This window comes from Rhinolophus ferrumequinum, chromosome 22, assembly GCF_004115265.2.
Source record: "Rhinolophus ferrumequinum isolate MPI-CBG mRhiFer1 chromosome 22, mRhiFer1_v1.p, whole genome shotgun sequence".
Classification (NCBI taxonomy): Eukaryota; Metazoa; Chordata; class Mammalia; order Chiroptera; family Rhinolophidae; genus Rhinolophus; species Rhinolophus ferrumequinum.
This window is the reverse complement of record NC_046305.1, coordinates 18,435,982-18,452,816: the sequence shown is the minus strand read 5'-3', so window position 1 is coordinate 18,452,816 and position 16,835 is coordinate 18,435,982. Positions and strand designations below refer to the sequence as shown.

The following is a 16,835-nucleotide window of genomic DNA, read 5'->3' as shown; positions in this document are numbered from 1 at the left end:
TGATAAAATGATACCTATAAAATTAGAAATATCTTCATACTCCATTCTATGATTTTAAATCTGATTCGTTTAGAATCAGTGGTTAGACCATTCTCACAAATTGAGCACCATTTCCTCTGTCAGCTCTTTGTCTGTGACTGAGAACAAATCAGTCTATCCACCTGTCCCAGAGGAAGGCGTATGAGTCTCCATGGTGCCTCAAGGGAGTAGGAGCAGAATTTTCAAATAATTGAAGCATACAGGGAAAATCTACTACTTCCTCCATCCCACCTCCCCCAAAAAAGAAAACTACTCCTTATTCTTTCTTGTGCCAAAAGTTTTTAACGTAGACAATATTGCTTAAGATAAATGAGCCACTAGAGATTTTCCCTGTCATATTAATTGTGTCAGGGTTTAACTTATTTTGAAGGAAAATAAGTGATTTTTTTTTTTCAGGAATTAGTATGTTCTATTAGTTGAAAAATAATGGGAAGTTTCTTAGGTCACAGTGGTATTTTTACTGTTAGAACAATTCAGACAAAGGTGTATTTCTGGGAGTTTTAAATTTGCATCACATTTTCTCAGTTTTGGTGGGTGACTCTTGGGAAGATGTGTATGTTGCCTCAGCTGCTAGAAGGCAGCTTCTAAAAATGTCAGAATGGAAATGTTCCAATTGGGAGCTGTCCTTATAAGACCTCTTAGATACATTTTATGCACCTGTGCATGCACATGGATATGTTTTTGGGCCATTGGCCAGCATTTTGTGGCAGACTTTTTTGCATTGTATTTCAAATTTGATATTGGACGTATGTTATTACACTTGACGTTACTTGTCTCAGAAAGGGAAAAACCTGTGTCCCACCTGTGTGCAGTTCCTCAGGTGGACAGATATCCCCCTGTTGACCTTTTATTCTCTTGACTCATGGGTCATTTAAGGACAAGAATATTGTCTTTTTTTGTTAGTTTGTTCAGAGTATTGGGGTGGGGGTGGGGAGTGGAGTAGGAAGGCCCACTTAACCTCCTTGGAATAAAGCTGTTGCAACCCAGTTTCAAGGAATTTATATTATGTTTGGCTCGTTCAGAGTGGTGGTTTTAAAAATGAAAATGTTTGCATGAGCAAAACACTCTGATCAAGATGTTCCAGTTCAGCAGATGTAAAGACGTAACATCCCCCAGATTTATTCTGTAGCAGTATTCCTCTCCTCTTTCCCATTGTTGTACCAAACTGGCAAAGTAATCTTTAGTTGGTCTTAATGTGTATTGAGAGCCATGAACTCTGGATGCTGTTTTCCGAAGGTTCTCTGAAATAGCCCTGGTCCTATCTGCCTGAAGCTGCCCATCAGAAGGGGAGTCATTGTCCCCACCGCTGCTGTGATTCTATTTATTCCCAGAAGATCCTCTGAGAATTGGAGAGTCTCTAAGAGGAGAAATGGCTTCTCATGTCCTCAGGTTATCTTACTTTGTGAATGAAAAATCGGACACCCACTCAATAAAAGATTCCCTCCTTTTTACATTGTATTTTTTTAAAAATGGGTAGTAAGATTAAAACACACAAAAAACAGATTTTCTTTAAAAAGGTCACATTAAAAGATACAAATTTCAGCCATCGGTCTATTAAATGAAATGTCGTGTCATCACTTTCAACATTTCAATATTTCAAGTTTCTTCTTTTATTTAGAGACGGCCCAGGAGGGACTTCGTTGCCAGATTGACGTGGTTTGAATTCTGGCTTCATCCCTTCCCGATGATTTGTCTTTAGGCAAATTAAATAACTTCTCTGAACTCCCAGGTTCCTTTATCTGTAAAATGTGCACATTAATACCCTCCCCCTGAGCTAGTCCTGAGACAGTGGAAGTCAAGTGCACCACACAGCCCTAACGCGGAGTCCGCTGTCAAAATTGGCCTGGTGGCTTGCTCGTACTTGTTTGATGAGCTCTGCTGGTTAAATGTTAACTAGTGTGATGAAATACTGTAATTTCAGAGACATTTGTATGGCAGTGGGGTTGGAGTGGGGGATACTGGGAAGGAAACACTCGAAATTGTTGACCAATGGACTCATCATTCAGATGGCATGTTGACCCAGAGCTAAAAGTCGCAGTTCTTAAACTCAGGTCCCCAGAATAATCATGGGTGTCTGGGGTCAGTTCTCCGTATTTTTCAAAATGTAATAGAAAAAAGTGATATAATAAACCTACACAGGTTAAGCTTTTTAAGAAAAGATCCTTTGCTAGCTCCAAAGTGCTTAGACACTGTAATACTCTTTTACCATGAGATTAAACAAATATTTGAAAAGAGAAATGGAAGAAAACAGAATTTTCCACATGGCAAGGAAACCAGAGCTCCTCTCTGCTCTCTCCTTTAAGACTAAGGATGTGCCAAGCGCTGTGACGTGCATATTTTTCATATGCAGGGAACATAATTTATAGCTTATAGGGGCTCAGTGACCAAGCTGTCTGTTTGGAAATGATTTTGAGATGAAAGAGACAGAACAGCAGCAGGATATCCTGAAGTGAAATTCAAACCCTGGTGAGTTAAAACCACCATCTAACACTTTTCCCTCCCAAAAGCAATTGCACAAAATCCTCTCAATCAAAAAAATTCTGAAGATCCCATATAAAATGACATTCCTTTAACTCACGTTGCTCTTTGCAGCTCCTAAAGCATTTCCAGGCACATTCTTATTTTGATCCTCCCAAGGGTGGCTGCTGTAGAGTGGGCCTTATCCCGTTTTAGGTAGGAAGAAACTTGAGTATTGGACAGGTTAAGTTGTTTACTTGAATTGCTCATTGTGTGTGTGTGTGTCAGGTGTTTATTGAGTGCCTCCTAAAGGCTGGGCTCTGTGTCTACAGATGGAGCCCTGTCTTCCCTTCTGAGTATAAGCTTCCTCCCCCTGCCCTCTTTGGCCTGAATCTACAGCATAGGTCACACGTGGACACCACAACTGAATTCATCTCTGCTTTCTCCTTGAGTAAACGCAGTTTTTATCACTTCCTTTCCTTTCCCCCTGCTCCCCAAATAGGTAATTCAGCACACCAATTATTTCTAAAAGTTTAACAAATCAATTGATTCATCTGTCTTGGATGTCTCTCTTATGCTGCTGTGGGTTCAGAGATTGTTTTTATTACAATGCTTTGGAATTTGCCTAAGAGCTACACATATTCTGTTCTATTATGTATCAATTATTACAATTGACGTATCCATTAAAACAAACACTAGGTTTTGGTCCTTTTGTGGGTTTGGAATATTTTTAAATATGATGCTAGAACTAAGATGAATTTGTCATGTTAGTCTTTATACCTACACATAGAGTTTGTTTCTGTACCCTCTGGTAGGGCAGCGTCAGAGTATCACCCCCTTTCTTCCCCTTTAAACGTGTGCATTCTTCAGAACCTTGTCTGTGCAAAGTGAAATCAGCAAGGTTTGGAAGTAGAATTGATGGCACAGGTATTCTAGGAGGCCCTGGATGGTGTTCCTGTAGGATAAGCAGATTGCACAGTGTCTGTCAAGGTTCTTTTAAAAATACCAAGACATGTCTTCAGTTTCTTTGGAAAGATCCAGAACCCAGTGCTATAGTTTGGCAGCAACTGGTCTTCAAGGGAACTCAGAATTGGTGAGGACCTGGGACAGGAAAAGTTGTCTGTGTTTGAACTTGAAACAGAGACTTGCGAAGAAAGTTTCTACTTTATTTTGATGTTTTTAGACATGTCTTTTGCCTTCGGTAAACATCCCCTTTCTTTTTCTTGTCAATATACAGAAAATATGAAATAATTACAATTTTATGCCCCTTTATTTCTGCTTCCCATAAAGGATGTAATCAGTAATTATAAACATCCTTTATGTTTCTGGAGTCATTAATAATTAAAGTCACTGCCACCCCCACACATACCTTTTTTGCGGACCTCATGTCTCGAGTGAGGTATTCCTGTTTTTCAGGTCAAGACCTGCTTTCATCTGGTCTGTGCAAGGCCAGTTGGATTTCGGAGAATTTCCCCGTCACTGATTCCTTCTTGCCATTTCCTGCTCCTCTCACAGAGGGCCCCTCCCCTCCGTGTCTCTGAATGTGTGTATGTGTCCTGATGATCAGCAGGGAAGTAGGCAGACCTAGAACAGAGCGCCTTGATGGTACTTGAGCCCTCCTTTGGTCAGTGTGGCAGCCTGGTTGCTTTCTGTAGCAGTTCTGATGGGGGGAGGACACCCTGCCCCTCACCCCTTAGCCCTGGAGAGCAGCCAGTTCTGGGAGCAGAGGTCTCTGTCCCCTCTGAAGGGACTTGCATAATCAGACACTGTACACCACTGTCACCTTTCCACCCCCATTCCCAACCCTATCATCTGTGGATTTCTGGCAAATCTGTAGTAGTTTAGGGGTGCAGTCCTCCAACAGGGAATTGACTGAAGTAACTGCCTTTTCAGGGGGTGAACCTGTGACCTCGGCCTCATTAGCACAGGCACGCTCTAGCCTGTCACAAAGCCACACACCTCACTCTGCGTAACTTCTGCAGACTGTGTTCCTACCACCCTCAGCGGCCTCCTTTTCAATTGCAAAGGCGTTCACACCAACACAATAGAACAGAAGGAAATCAGATCTCTTCAAGACTCCTCTGAAGGACAGAAATATGCAATTGAGCAGGAAAATCATACCAAAAAGTCTTGAGGGCTCAGGGAACAACTTATCTTTCGAGTCCACGCATTCGTTGACATTCCAGCTGTGTCGCTCAGATTCTTCTTCAATGAAAAATTGAAAAATAGTATGGGACTCCTTGTGCCAATTTATTAATATAAAATCTGACGACTCTTGTACACAAAGTGGAAGGTTTCAGAAGACCAAGTGGAAAAGGTGTATATTATTAAAACGGATTGAGTTCACTTTTATACGTAGAGGGGGATCTGAGAATTCATAAGCACTTATCCTTGGCAAGTTTATGGTCCCTAGAAACCAAAATGGATGGTTACCATGATAGCTGAGACAATGGGGTATATCCACGCAGGCAGTATGATTTGCATGGTGTGTCGGTGCCGATGCGAGTCCGAGTCCCCAAAGAGGACAGGAGGAATAAGGACAATTCACTGAAGAAGTGAATTTCACACCAGGGCGTGAAGACAGAGACAGATGGGGGTTGGGCGGAGGGGTGGAGGTGAAGAGAAAAATCTGGCTGACCAACGAGATACCATTTTTTCTCTGAGCCAAATCAAAATCTTGAGGACTTTATGTCCTGGAATTTGGAGGGGGTTGTGTCGCAATCTGTGACAAAAATGGAAAGACCTGGACAGGAGCAGCTTTTGCACTTAGGTCTGTGAGCCCAGGAAGTATTTACTCTTCAGGGATGTGGGTCCCAGGCTCATATTTTGTTGATTTTCCTCACCGTAGTGATGTCTGCTAGGAAACGCTTGCCCGTGTGCCACCTGCAAAGCCTCTTATCTGTCTGGAGTACGAATCTGTAGTAGAGAGACGATTGCTGTTCACAGTGATGGCTTCAGACATTCTCAAAACTTCAACCGTAAGATACATTTATTAGGAGCAGATGGCAAACTCCCTAAGAGTAGGAATCCTGTTTTTTAATGTATTCAACCTACATTTACGGAGCACTTGCTGGGTTCTAATTCCCTGGGGGACAACTGTGAAGAAAAGGGACAAAAATCCCTACCACCAGAGAATGTATATTCTAGTAGGTTTTCTCCATCTTTGTTTTTCCCATAGTGCCTTGAACTCTATGGTTTCAGCAGATGTGTTAAAGGCAGTAAGATTTGGGGGTTGATCTTTTTTTCCTTTCTCATATTTCATTGAAAACTAATCCATGTATGTCATAAAGAAAATTCTTTATGTTTAACCACTCTCTACTTTATAAGTTATGCAAACTAAGGGAGAGTTCTGATCAGATAATACTTAGAGCTCATGAAATTGTAACATTCCCACATTGTACTAAAATAACAGCAGCTTTGGGTGGACATTTCTTGGAAGTTAATGAAATTTAGTCTACTCATACACCCGAGAAAATATTTCTAAATATCACTTTTAAAAACCTTTAGGGTTTTTTTTTTAACCTTAAAAATCTTTCAGGTTTATAACATCGTAGGGATTTACAGTCTATGTATTTCACTTAATATTTCATTGATTTGGGCACGTGTTGAGGCCTTCCAAGACAGCCAGCTACTAAGTATTTTCTAGGTACAGGGAAAGGGGAAAAGGAAGCCTACCCCCAGCTTCTCTTCAGAGAAAGGCCCTGATGGAACCACGCTGCGGAGTCCGGGCTGCCTGATGCGAGCCCTCGGAGCTAGGCATCAGGAATAATGTTTGAGTCCAGCTTGCCCTGCTGTTTTGGTTTTACTCCGGCTGTCTCAAATTACTTGTAGTGATACGCATGCACGTGTGTGTGCACACACACACACTCCCATGTGTGCACACATGCATGCATACATGTATATGCACACACTTACACATGCATACACATCTTGCTGATTCTCCCCTCGGTCTCTCTTTGCCTGGCTGAGTCTCAGGTTCTGAGAATTTTGTCCTGATTTCTGCAGGCTGGGATCAGCTCTCTTCACCTTTGCTCCCATAGTACCTCGTACATACTTCCTTCGTCTCTCTGGCTCCTTGAGTGCAGGACCAGGTCCTAACTCATATTTGTAGCCCCAGCACTTAGCCCGAGGCCTGGCACTCTCTTAGTAAATATTGATGATGAAACGAATAGTCTCATTTCTGCAACTTATTTTACTAGAGGTTCTTTGGACAGGCCTTATCATCTACCTAAATATGCAGCTCTGTTCATTCTTGGAAATGAATCTGTATAAGCCTCGCAGAACCTGTCATTGGTTCCTGTGTAAGACAAAATTTTGACTGCTCAAGTCCTCCATATTTAGTGCCCTCCCCAGCCTCATCAGAATTGTCCTTCTTTACTGTTTTCCTTAAACCCTAAACACTATCTGTGTGGTCTGTCCAGTATCCCACAAAGGTGCTATGTCATTTTTCAATCTTCCTTTTGTCCATTTGTAACCTGGCTTTTCTTTGCATCATTCCCTTCCTTAGCCTCAGCCTCCTTCCCAGGTCAGGCTTTATATCCTAAGTCTATTCCTCCAAGAGAGAGAGGTCCAGCTTAAACTGCATCTCTTTTATGAAGTTTCCTCTTAAGTACTTCTGCCCACGAACCTGATTTTATTTAGTTACTACTTCATATTTCTTTTACAATAGTTGACTGTTTACATTTATGGAACGCGCTCCCATTCCCGGCATTGCGCTCTGTCCCTGGGGACTCAGAGACGACTAAGACAGCACTCTGTGTAAGTGCCCTCACTTCTGTGTCTTTAAAGAGCTCAGTCCTGCGAGTGGCTTCCTGCTCTCAATTCAGTGTGATCGGGGCCGTTTGGATGCTGAATCATTTTGCCTGTATTTACATTTACCACTGTCAGGAAGGTAGGGCTTACTTCCCCCCCAAAAGCTCAATTTTCACAAAAATATGATTCCTCCAGACCCTGACGCAGTACTTTACACATAGAAAAGAACACTCTTTCAATAGAAATTACTTGGCCAACGTATACTAACGTACGTCTTTCCTGCCTCATGTACAAGGTTTATAGTCTAAAAATGTTCTTTACTCAGAAATATAATTGAAATCAATAAGGACTGAAGAAAAAAATCTGATACAGCTGTTTAAACAACATCTGTTAAGTTTGAGTTATCAAGGTAAAATCTGCAGTGGGGGTAATTTACCTAAAGAAATTGACAATTCAATTATTTATTGTTTGTAGAAAATTAAAACCAAGAGGATGAGAGGTGTCTGTAAGCAATTAGAAAGGTGCAAATTTAAGATTGAGAACAGGGCAAGGGGTTAATAGTCAAGTTTGGTTTAGAGGGCCTGACTGTATTCTAGAACTCACCCTTAGCATTAGGTTATAAAGGTATTTGTTTACATTTTTTCCCTATCCTGTGACCAGCATGTTGAAGTGAGGAATATTGTCAGGAGCATTTTAAGTTTTTAAATAGTTACATTTATGTGCCTTTGGTTTTGTCCTTTTCCTTGATAGTCACCTTGGTTGTGTGGAAGTTAGGGCAACAGTGGTCATAGGGGAAGCAAAGGTTGTTGGTATTCGTTACAAAGTACCCATGATAACATCTGCCATTTATTGCTCCATTAGAAGAAATGATGGATGTTGCTTATTGTCAGTTCCTTTATGAGAGAAGTGAGTTAAAAAGAAAGACGTTCATTGTTTCTTTCATTTTGACTTCCCAGTCACTAGGCATCAAAGAAGTAGAAAATAAAGTAGCAAAGAAGTATCCTTCTGCTCTCTTGCAAAAGTTGAGACATCTCTTGCAAGAGAGTTGCATCTCTTGCAAAAGTCTTTCCAGAGGAAAATGTTAATTTTAAAGTGCACACGTGGGTTCTTTGGGCAGGCTTGAGCTTTTAGGGTTTTACAGGGCCTACAAGATGAGGTTTGGATGGAGGTGTGGTCCAGTGGCTGAAAAGAGGAACTGAATGTTTCCTGTTTCAGAGGCTGAATATTCCTGTCCTCTATCCATAAGTTTCGTGAATTTTCTTTCTGAGGCAAAAAGAAATTCTGTGTCAATCAAAGCCTGCCTTAAAACAAATCCTAAATCAGTGGCATCAGTTTTTTTTTCACTGCTGAGCTTGACTCTTAGTGAAGCAGTGAGGTGTAGAGTCATAATTTTTTTTTTAGCTTTACTGAGTAATAATGGACAAATGTCATTGTACCTATTTAGAGTGTAAAACGCGGTGATTTGATACACACATTCATTGCGGAATGGTTATTCACATCAGGATAATTAACCCACCCCCTCACAGAGTTCATTTTTGTGTGTGTGCGGTGAGAATGCTTAGATCTACTCTCAGCCACTTTCAAGTATACAATACTTTATTATTAACCATAGTCACCGTGCTGTCCATGAAATGTTTAGAATTTATAACTGAAAAACGTGTGTACCCTTTGACCTACAGCGTCCCAGTGCTATGTCATCATTTTACAGCAAGGTCAACCATTCATTGCTCTGACCACCAAGGCCAGCTTTCTCCCTGGAAACCTAGCTCCTATTCCAATAGTTGGGAAAACCTATTAGTTGCTCCCTTACTGCCCTAAATATTTCCTGCCTCCCCTAGAGGCCCTGGGCTCTAACTTTTAACAAGCCTCAGAACAAAGCCCAGTGTGAAGGGGAGGGTTCGGCAGGGCTCTGGGAAGAGGCTCCCTGCTGCATGTGGGTCCCTTTTCCCTGTTACATTGCGGATTAAAGTGATGTGTGGAGCATCTCACTATTACACAAAAACCCGTAGCCTTCGTATTATCCTTGTCCCCCGACCAGGGGTATAATAGGATTCCGCCACAATTCCTCCAATTTTTATTTCTCTCAAATAAAACTTTGCTGGTGTAACCACTGTCTCTGGGTGGGAGGCTAACTTTGTTTCTGATTGTCTTATTTCAACCCATGGTGAAGTTAGATTGCGCCGCTGGGCTTTTTTTCTTTTCTCTGTTTCATTTGGCTGGGGCTGTCTCTGTTCCACAGAGCCCACTTGTCACTTCTTCTGTCGCCTGTTAGTTAAAAGTAATTGTTATTGCAAACCCCCTCCATGCCAGGATCATTTCCTTTCATGGTGAAACCCACTAAGCATTCATTTCAGTAGCAGAAAGTAGGGAGCTTACAGGATCAAATCCTTTTTATCTAGACCAAGATCACCTGCGGCAACGCGTTAACTAGCAGGAGTTGTTAATTACATCTCTAACTTGTTGATCTTCATGGCTTCCAAATTTTAAAAGCAAGAAAATTAATCGCCACATGTGTCTCCTCCAGTAAAAAAATGACAGGAGCGTGTCTTCTAAGTTCTGTTCCGGGTCACTAATAATAGATTCTTGTACTTTCCTGTAGCATTTCTTTACTCCGTTTGTGGCTGGAACCATTTCTTAAGTTCAAAGAGCCCTCTATTCACAGCAGGGTAAATATTTGCCCATAAAACAAAGGCTTTAGATACATAAGTCCTGGAAGTGTGAGTTGGGACATTGTACTGAAGGTATTTCAGAGTTGACATCACTTTCGAGAAAAAAACAGGAATGAAGGCTAATTAAAAGTACAGTCCTCGTACACGTCACTTGTGTTTTCTCATTTAGTTTTCACAACAAACCCATGAGGTAGAAACTATATCTTTGTAGTGGAGGGAACAGGTTCAGAAAGGATTAGTAATTTTCTCCAAATCATATAACCCCTCAAGCGCCAGAAAGAAAGAAAAAAGGATTTGTGATGGAGGTGGGAAAGGTAACTCACCACCATATTCATCCTAAATTGTGAAGTGGGTATCAGGAGGAGCTGGTGAGAAAGCTGAGGCTTTCTTTTTTTAAAGTCACACCTGGCTTCTAGAGTACTTTCTTGCCATAGTTAGAAAATACAGTGCCTGCCACTTTATTCTTTCGTAAACATTCATCATCAAGGTAGCTAAACAACCTGATACAACCAGTGTGTGTCATTCATTCTTAAGACAACTTACATTGTAAAACATCTGCATTGCAGAGAAGAATGCTTCAATATTATTCAGCAAATTCTGCCCTCAGGGAAAAAAAAAAAAGCCACTCAACCCGAATGGATCCCCATAGGCCTGGGCATTCTGGAAACACATTAGAGTCTCCTGGGGAGCTTTCTAAAACATTCCAACACAGACCAATCAAAGGAGAATTGCTGGGCCCTTCCCCAGGTCCAGAAAGGCACCGTGAGCCAAGGTTGAGATACTCTGAACGGTTATTAGTGATTTACCCTTCACTTCCTTTGAGTTATTTCATATTTCAGGCCATTCCTCCAAGTGGCCTTTCTGACTCTTTCTTTGAGGGGAATTTTGTTTTCTTTGTTTTGCAGTCTTTCCCCCCAAATCTGGACAATTCCGATCACGTTACATTGCAAATGAAAGATTTACGGCTGTGTCTTCTGTAGGAACAGAGTTTATTCCAAATGCCTTGTGTACTCCTGCAGTGAAAACGGATATCCCCATATGGGGTTTCTCTCTGGCTAAACTTCTCAGTCAGCAGTAGTCAAACACTCACTGGCTCTCTTTCTCTCTCCTTTCTCACTCCCGCTCTCACCCATGACGGCAGGTACCCGCTCGCACATTTGAGTTTGAGTTTCAACCATTAGACTTAGGAAAAGTTTACCTCTCTCCCTAGCTATGGAAAGAATGGAATCACACATTTGGATAATTTAACAGGGCTTCCTCTCCCACCCTACCCCACTTCTTCTAGAATCGCTCATAACAAAGTTGCTGAAAGTGGATTCTTAGGCTATTAACTATCTGTAACTGGTTTAGCTTTTCTCCTTCTCTCCTCTGAAGGCAGCCTGGCTCAGGAGAATGTGTTACAAACATTCACGTCTAACCAGGTAGTTGACTCCGTTACAGACCGTGAAGTGGGCCTGAGAGCAGTAGTGTCCTGTCACCCGGTTCACACAGGACACGATCCAGCGTGGACTCCTCCAGCGCCTGTCTGAGGAACAATGAGATTTACTACGAGAGAGGGAGAGACCCTCTTTTCACAGACTACGGTGTTTCCCTGAAAATAAGACCGGGTCTTATATTAATTTTTGCTCCAAAAGACACCTTAGGGCTTATGTTCGGGGGATGTCATCCTGAAAAACCATGCTAGGGCTTATTTTCCAGTTAGGTCCTATTTTCGGGGCAACACGGTAAATACAAAAATCAATCCTTATTTTATTCCAGCCCATGTCAAGTGAAATCAATTCCTGCGCCACAGTTTGTTGAGGGAGCCTCTTTGTGGAACTGTTCCCTTCCCAAATCTCATTTTGAAAACTGATCCTGGGTCCTCCCCTTTGCATATTTGAAGGACAGGAACATTGAGGGGAAACCCCTGGATCTGGGACGTCATGCAGACCAGAGGAAAGAAGGCCTTTACTTCTGGTTTGTTACTGCTATTATTAGCTTATCCCAACACATAGATTGTTTTTGCTCCCTTCAGTATATGCTGCTGGGTAATTGTCCCAGGCCTCAAGGAAGGATATGTGTGCACGATGAAGACAAAATTAAATTCTGGTTCTGCTACCTACTTGTGCATGACCAGATTTCACCTCTAGGATACTCATGATCACCACTTGAAAAAGAGAAATAATAACTCCTTCATAGAGCTGATAGAATTATGACGCTAGATCAACAGTTTTCGAACTTTCGGGTCTTAGACCCCTCCCATACTCTTAAAAATTGAGAACTCCAAAGAGCTTTTGTTCTCCTGGGTTACATTTATCAGTGTTTACCGTGTTTGGATTGAAAACAGAGGAAAATATAAAGTAGTCATTTTAAAATGACAACAACCATTACTGTTCACATGACATTTTTTTGAAAAATGAGAACTGTCTTCTAAAACGAAAGAATTAGTGGGAATAAGGGTATTGTTTTACAGTTTTGTAAATCTCTTTAATGTCTGGATTTCCAGAAGACAACTAGATTCACAAATTTATTTCTGAATTCAGCCTGGGGCATTACGTAATTTTGGTTGTAGTATGTGGAGAAAATCCGGCCTCAGATAGGTCATTGGAAAGGGAGGAGTATTTTAGTAGCCTTTTCAGTTAATTGTTGATATTCTTTGATTCCACACTAAAACTTGCTAAGTAATAGTGTTTTAAGGTTACTTGTAACGTGTAATCTGAAGCCACATCTGTAAACTTCATGTGCTCTTTTACATTAAAATCCCCTGGTTTGTCTTGTACTTCGAATGACTCTATTAGTCATGCTTCATTTTAAAAACATCATACACTGGTCATTTAGAAAATATTCATTCACTACATACGATAGACCTTCTAAAAGTTGACTCATTTCATCAAACCATATCAAGACAATCACATTTGTTAATAGCACCACCAGCTCATCAGAAGAGAGACCGTCAAGCTCAGGGGGACAGATACATGTTTTCCAAAGCTCTAATTTTTGCTTGAAAGCCCAATTTTTAATCATTGGCAACTCATATTGCCAATTGTTTTCCTTGATGTGATGGGCTCACTTCAAACTGTGTAACCACAGTTTGTCGAAAGTTGTATTTTCAAGTAAAAATGGTATTCCAAGGAAAAAGAGGCTGGTGCAGCTTACACCTCCAATGACATCCAAGTGCTTTTATCCTTGAGACAGCCATCACAGGTCAATATGGAGCAGAGGTATGCATTCTTCCTGTTTCATCACAATACAAAAAGATACATACTGAAGAGCCGAGATTTAATAAAATTAATATTTGTTGCTGCTTCATCAGGGACATTAAGTCAAACTGGCCTTTTCCCCTTTACTATGAGTGTGTGAAAGTGGAGAACACAGTGACCACGTGGACAATTGGGTGTCACTGACTTGATTTGTACTAAGACACTGGAAGTTTTACCCTTTGGGTACCTTTACACCTCACACCTCGGCGGCACAAACGTCAAGACAGTAGTATTATTTTAAAAATAGTTTTGACCTCACCAGCTCCCTGAAAGGGTTTCTGGGACTCCAGCAGTCTACAGACCATGGCTTGAGCACTATTGGAATTGATAGTAGAAATGATGTAACATATTGCCAAAACTTAAAAGTTACCTTTTTCCTCCTGTTCTTTATTGTTTATGGGTTAGGGACTTGGTGACTGGATGGGTTGAATGAAGCCAGGCCTCTGGGAGATTTATTATTTTGATGAAATCCCACTAGATATCCACCCTCGCTCACCAGAGCCCAGTTGCCTTTTCTCTCCCTTGAAGTTGAAAACAAGCCTTATTTCATATTAACTCGACTGCTGGTATCTGTGCAGGAAGACCTACGTAATCCCATTTTGTATGGTGTAAAGCTAGTAATGATATTTTTGTGATCATTTCCTAATCTTTTATATCTGGGTGTCTTCACTCTGGTTTCAGAGCCTGTTCAGGGGTCTGAGTATGGGCTTGGAGCTCATGAGCCCTTCAAATTTTACAGACTTTTCTCTTGTTTTTCCAGGTAGGGGGAGTAGGTGGGTTGCTGGGGAGAGGGAATAGCTTCAGTCAAATTCTCAGAGAGGTTCTGTGACCTCTCCTCCTGCAAAAACAAACATTAACAAATGTCAGTTTCAGGTGGACATTTTTATAGGGCGGTATCTACCCACCCATTATCCATCTGCAAACACACCTCCTGTTGGAAAGCATTTTTTCATGGTCCACGTCACTTAGCACTTGCTTACTGTCACATCACAGTTGTTTTTGAATGTACCTTCTGCCTCTTCTCCCTCGGTAGAAAGTGCAAGAGAGCAGGGACCGTGCATCTCATTCCTTTTATATTCCGAAATGCAAAGTTGGAGTTTGGAGCCCTTGAGATGCACCCTGGAGGGTATTTCAGGCCAGAGAATACACTCAGCTAAATCTGTGGGTTCCTTTGTGAACTACTGAGATGTGCAAACTTGGAATATTTATTTATGCTTCAAGCACAAGATGTGTTTTTCTCCCACACATTCTTCAGGCAGCTTCTGGTAATCCAAGTGCTGTCATGAAAATGACGAGGCAGTCTGTTTCGTTCCAACAGTCGCATTTTTGGCACACTTGCTGGATTCTGTGGGAGGAGAGTGGTGACTACCACTGGCTGACAAGGAGCAGAGGAGGACTCTGCAGCGTGATTCTATGCAGATTCTAAAATACCAGCTCCTCTGGGTATGCTGCAGGAGGGGTGGCTATGAGGTGATTCCGCTGCCGTCCAGCACTCCTGGCAGCTGCAGAATGCCCCTCATGGTCCTGCCATTTCGACAGGTCAGAAAGTGCGGTGGCTGAGAATGAGACCGTAGGCTTTACAGATGGTCTGATTAAAATGATGCGGTGTTCCCCACCTCAAAGCAATTTTTAAGAGTTCTGTCGGGTGTGATTTAATTCAGTGGCTTCAGAGTTCTTTTTTAAAAGCTTTGGCTCATCTAACAGCACACACACTCACACCTAACAGTTGGAAAACAACTCTATCCCTGTCCTTTACGGAAAGCAAATTATATGGCACTGCACAGGGAGTATTGACCTAATTACGAAGAGGAAGAAGAATCCCCAGTAGTTCACTCACAAGGCGGGTGTGTATACCAATCAGATCCCGTTATGTTTTATTCAAGAATATGTCCCCACTTGCTGGGTTGCATTATTTTTCCAACTTAGCTTTCTGGACATTGGAATCACTGACGTACTGAATTCTGTCTTCTGCATTTCTTGCGTCCCTAAGTAATAAAGCTGTCACTCATTGCATTGTCACCAGTGTAGGTGTGCCCGACTTCTCAGTATTTATGATGTCAAATTTCCAAAATGGTTTGGTTTATTTCTGTCCCTCTTTAGCTGGTGAGGAAATCAGGAACTAAGAGCCTCTGACTTGCCCCGCACAGCAATAGTGCAGGTGATGTTAACAGCTGTAGTGTTCCAAGCCAGATCCTCGAGTCAAAGAGCATGTCATTCACCTCTGGAAAGTGCCCTTCCACTGTCAGGGGCTGTCAAGTCGGCCCGTGTACTATTTGACTAACTCATTCCTACTCAAGGACTGAATCTGGTCAAACTCTCCTTTGGGAAAATGCCACTTCTCAGGGGAGAGGAAGGTAAGGTAAATCTTGGCTCTGCTTTCTGACCAGATGGCGTTGATTATCGCATGATAAAATGTGCAGCTTCGCGTTTCTGTGCCTCTCACCACTACAGCGCCCTTTCTGTTTTTAAGGAAAGAAGGATTGTCCAAATGTGGAAGATGCAAGCAGGCATTTTACTGCAATGTGGAGTGTCAGGTAGGTGCTGGGCCAACTGGCAGGGAGGGCCTTGTTTCCTACGAAAACCGGGACCCCGACATCCTTCTCTTCCTTGTCACGGCTTCCCCAGCAGCCTCCTGTAGCCAGAGCTGGAAAGCTTCGTTGTGACATGGGATGTGGCTGGATACCCGTCTGTGTGCTGGCCCAGGACCAGTGACAGGCAGTAACATTTTGGGGCCACATATAGGATCAAAAATAAGATGCAGGAGAAGTGGGAAAGACATGAGGAGAGGCATGTTGGAAACAGGCAGATGTATTACCAAGGTTAACAGTTTACCCCCAAGGCTACCAGCAGCAAGTGGAACATGCAGAGATGACAAATGAAAAATGTTATCTTTAAAACTTTTCAGTTTTTACCCTCACAGGTCTATATTTTTATAAATCCCTCTAGCAGGCCCCATGTCACCCGTGGGTTGTTTGAACCCAACCTGATTGCAGCTAGACTTAGGTGAGCCCCTGGCAAAGCCTTTGTACAGTCGGAGGGTGGCTGCTCCGAACTTGTACTTGGAGCCAGTACCTCAGAAGCAGCCCCGGCTGAGCGGGTTCAGGAGGCTGGCTGCATATAGACCGCAGGCCATCTGGTTTGATGGATAAGTTCAATTGAATTCTGTAATGTGGGAATGGGAAGCTTGAGGAGTTTGGGGGTACTCCTGTAGGCTCTTTGAGGGACTAGGAGTGGTGTTTCCCAACTTTCCTACTAGATACTAGTTCTACAAAATGTTCTAACAATTTGAGCTTGGGGAGAATATGATCTTTGACTTCTGTATAATCTCCCCTGTCTATATTTTTTTAAAAATGGAAACCTAATACACCTTGGGAAATGCTGGTATTAAACAGTGGCTGTGAGTGACAGGGAGAATTTTTTCCATATCTGTGTCTCTCTTTGGTGGCTGGTCCTCCCATACTTGGTATCTTTCAGCCCCCACCTCCCATCTACTTCTGATTACCCACTATTTCATTTGTTTCTTTCTCTTCTCCCTGTGCAGTTGGCCTCTGAAAATCCCCAAAGAGCATTATTTCGCCATGGGAGAGGTTGCTAAGCCCTGCTGTATCATCTAACCGTAGAGCTGCAGACATAGTGGCCCTGTGCCAGAATGAAGCACAGGCTGAGCCATGGGTGAGGG

General features: G+C 42.2%; 1 protein-coding gene across 3 annotated transcripts in view; it reads left to right on the top strand.

Moving 5' to 3' along the window:
* SMYD2 (SET and MYND domain containing 2) overlaps positions 1-16,835 on the top strand; it is a 50,447-nt gene that overhangs the window by 3,116 nt on the left and 30,496 nt on the right. For all 3 annotated transcript variants that reach the window (XM_033093053.1, XM_033093052.1, XM_033093054.1), the window contains exon 2: positions 15,627-15,690. In XM_033093053.1, coding sequence (XP_032948944.1) covers positions 15,627-15,690 — 64 coding nt within the window. The remainder of the gene's footprint in view (positions 1-15,626; positions 15,691-16,835) is intronic.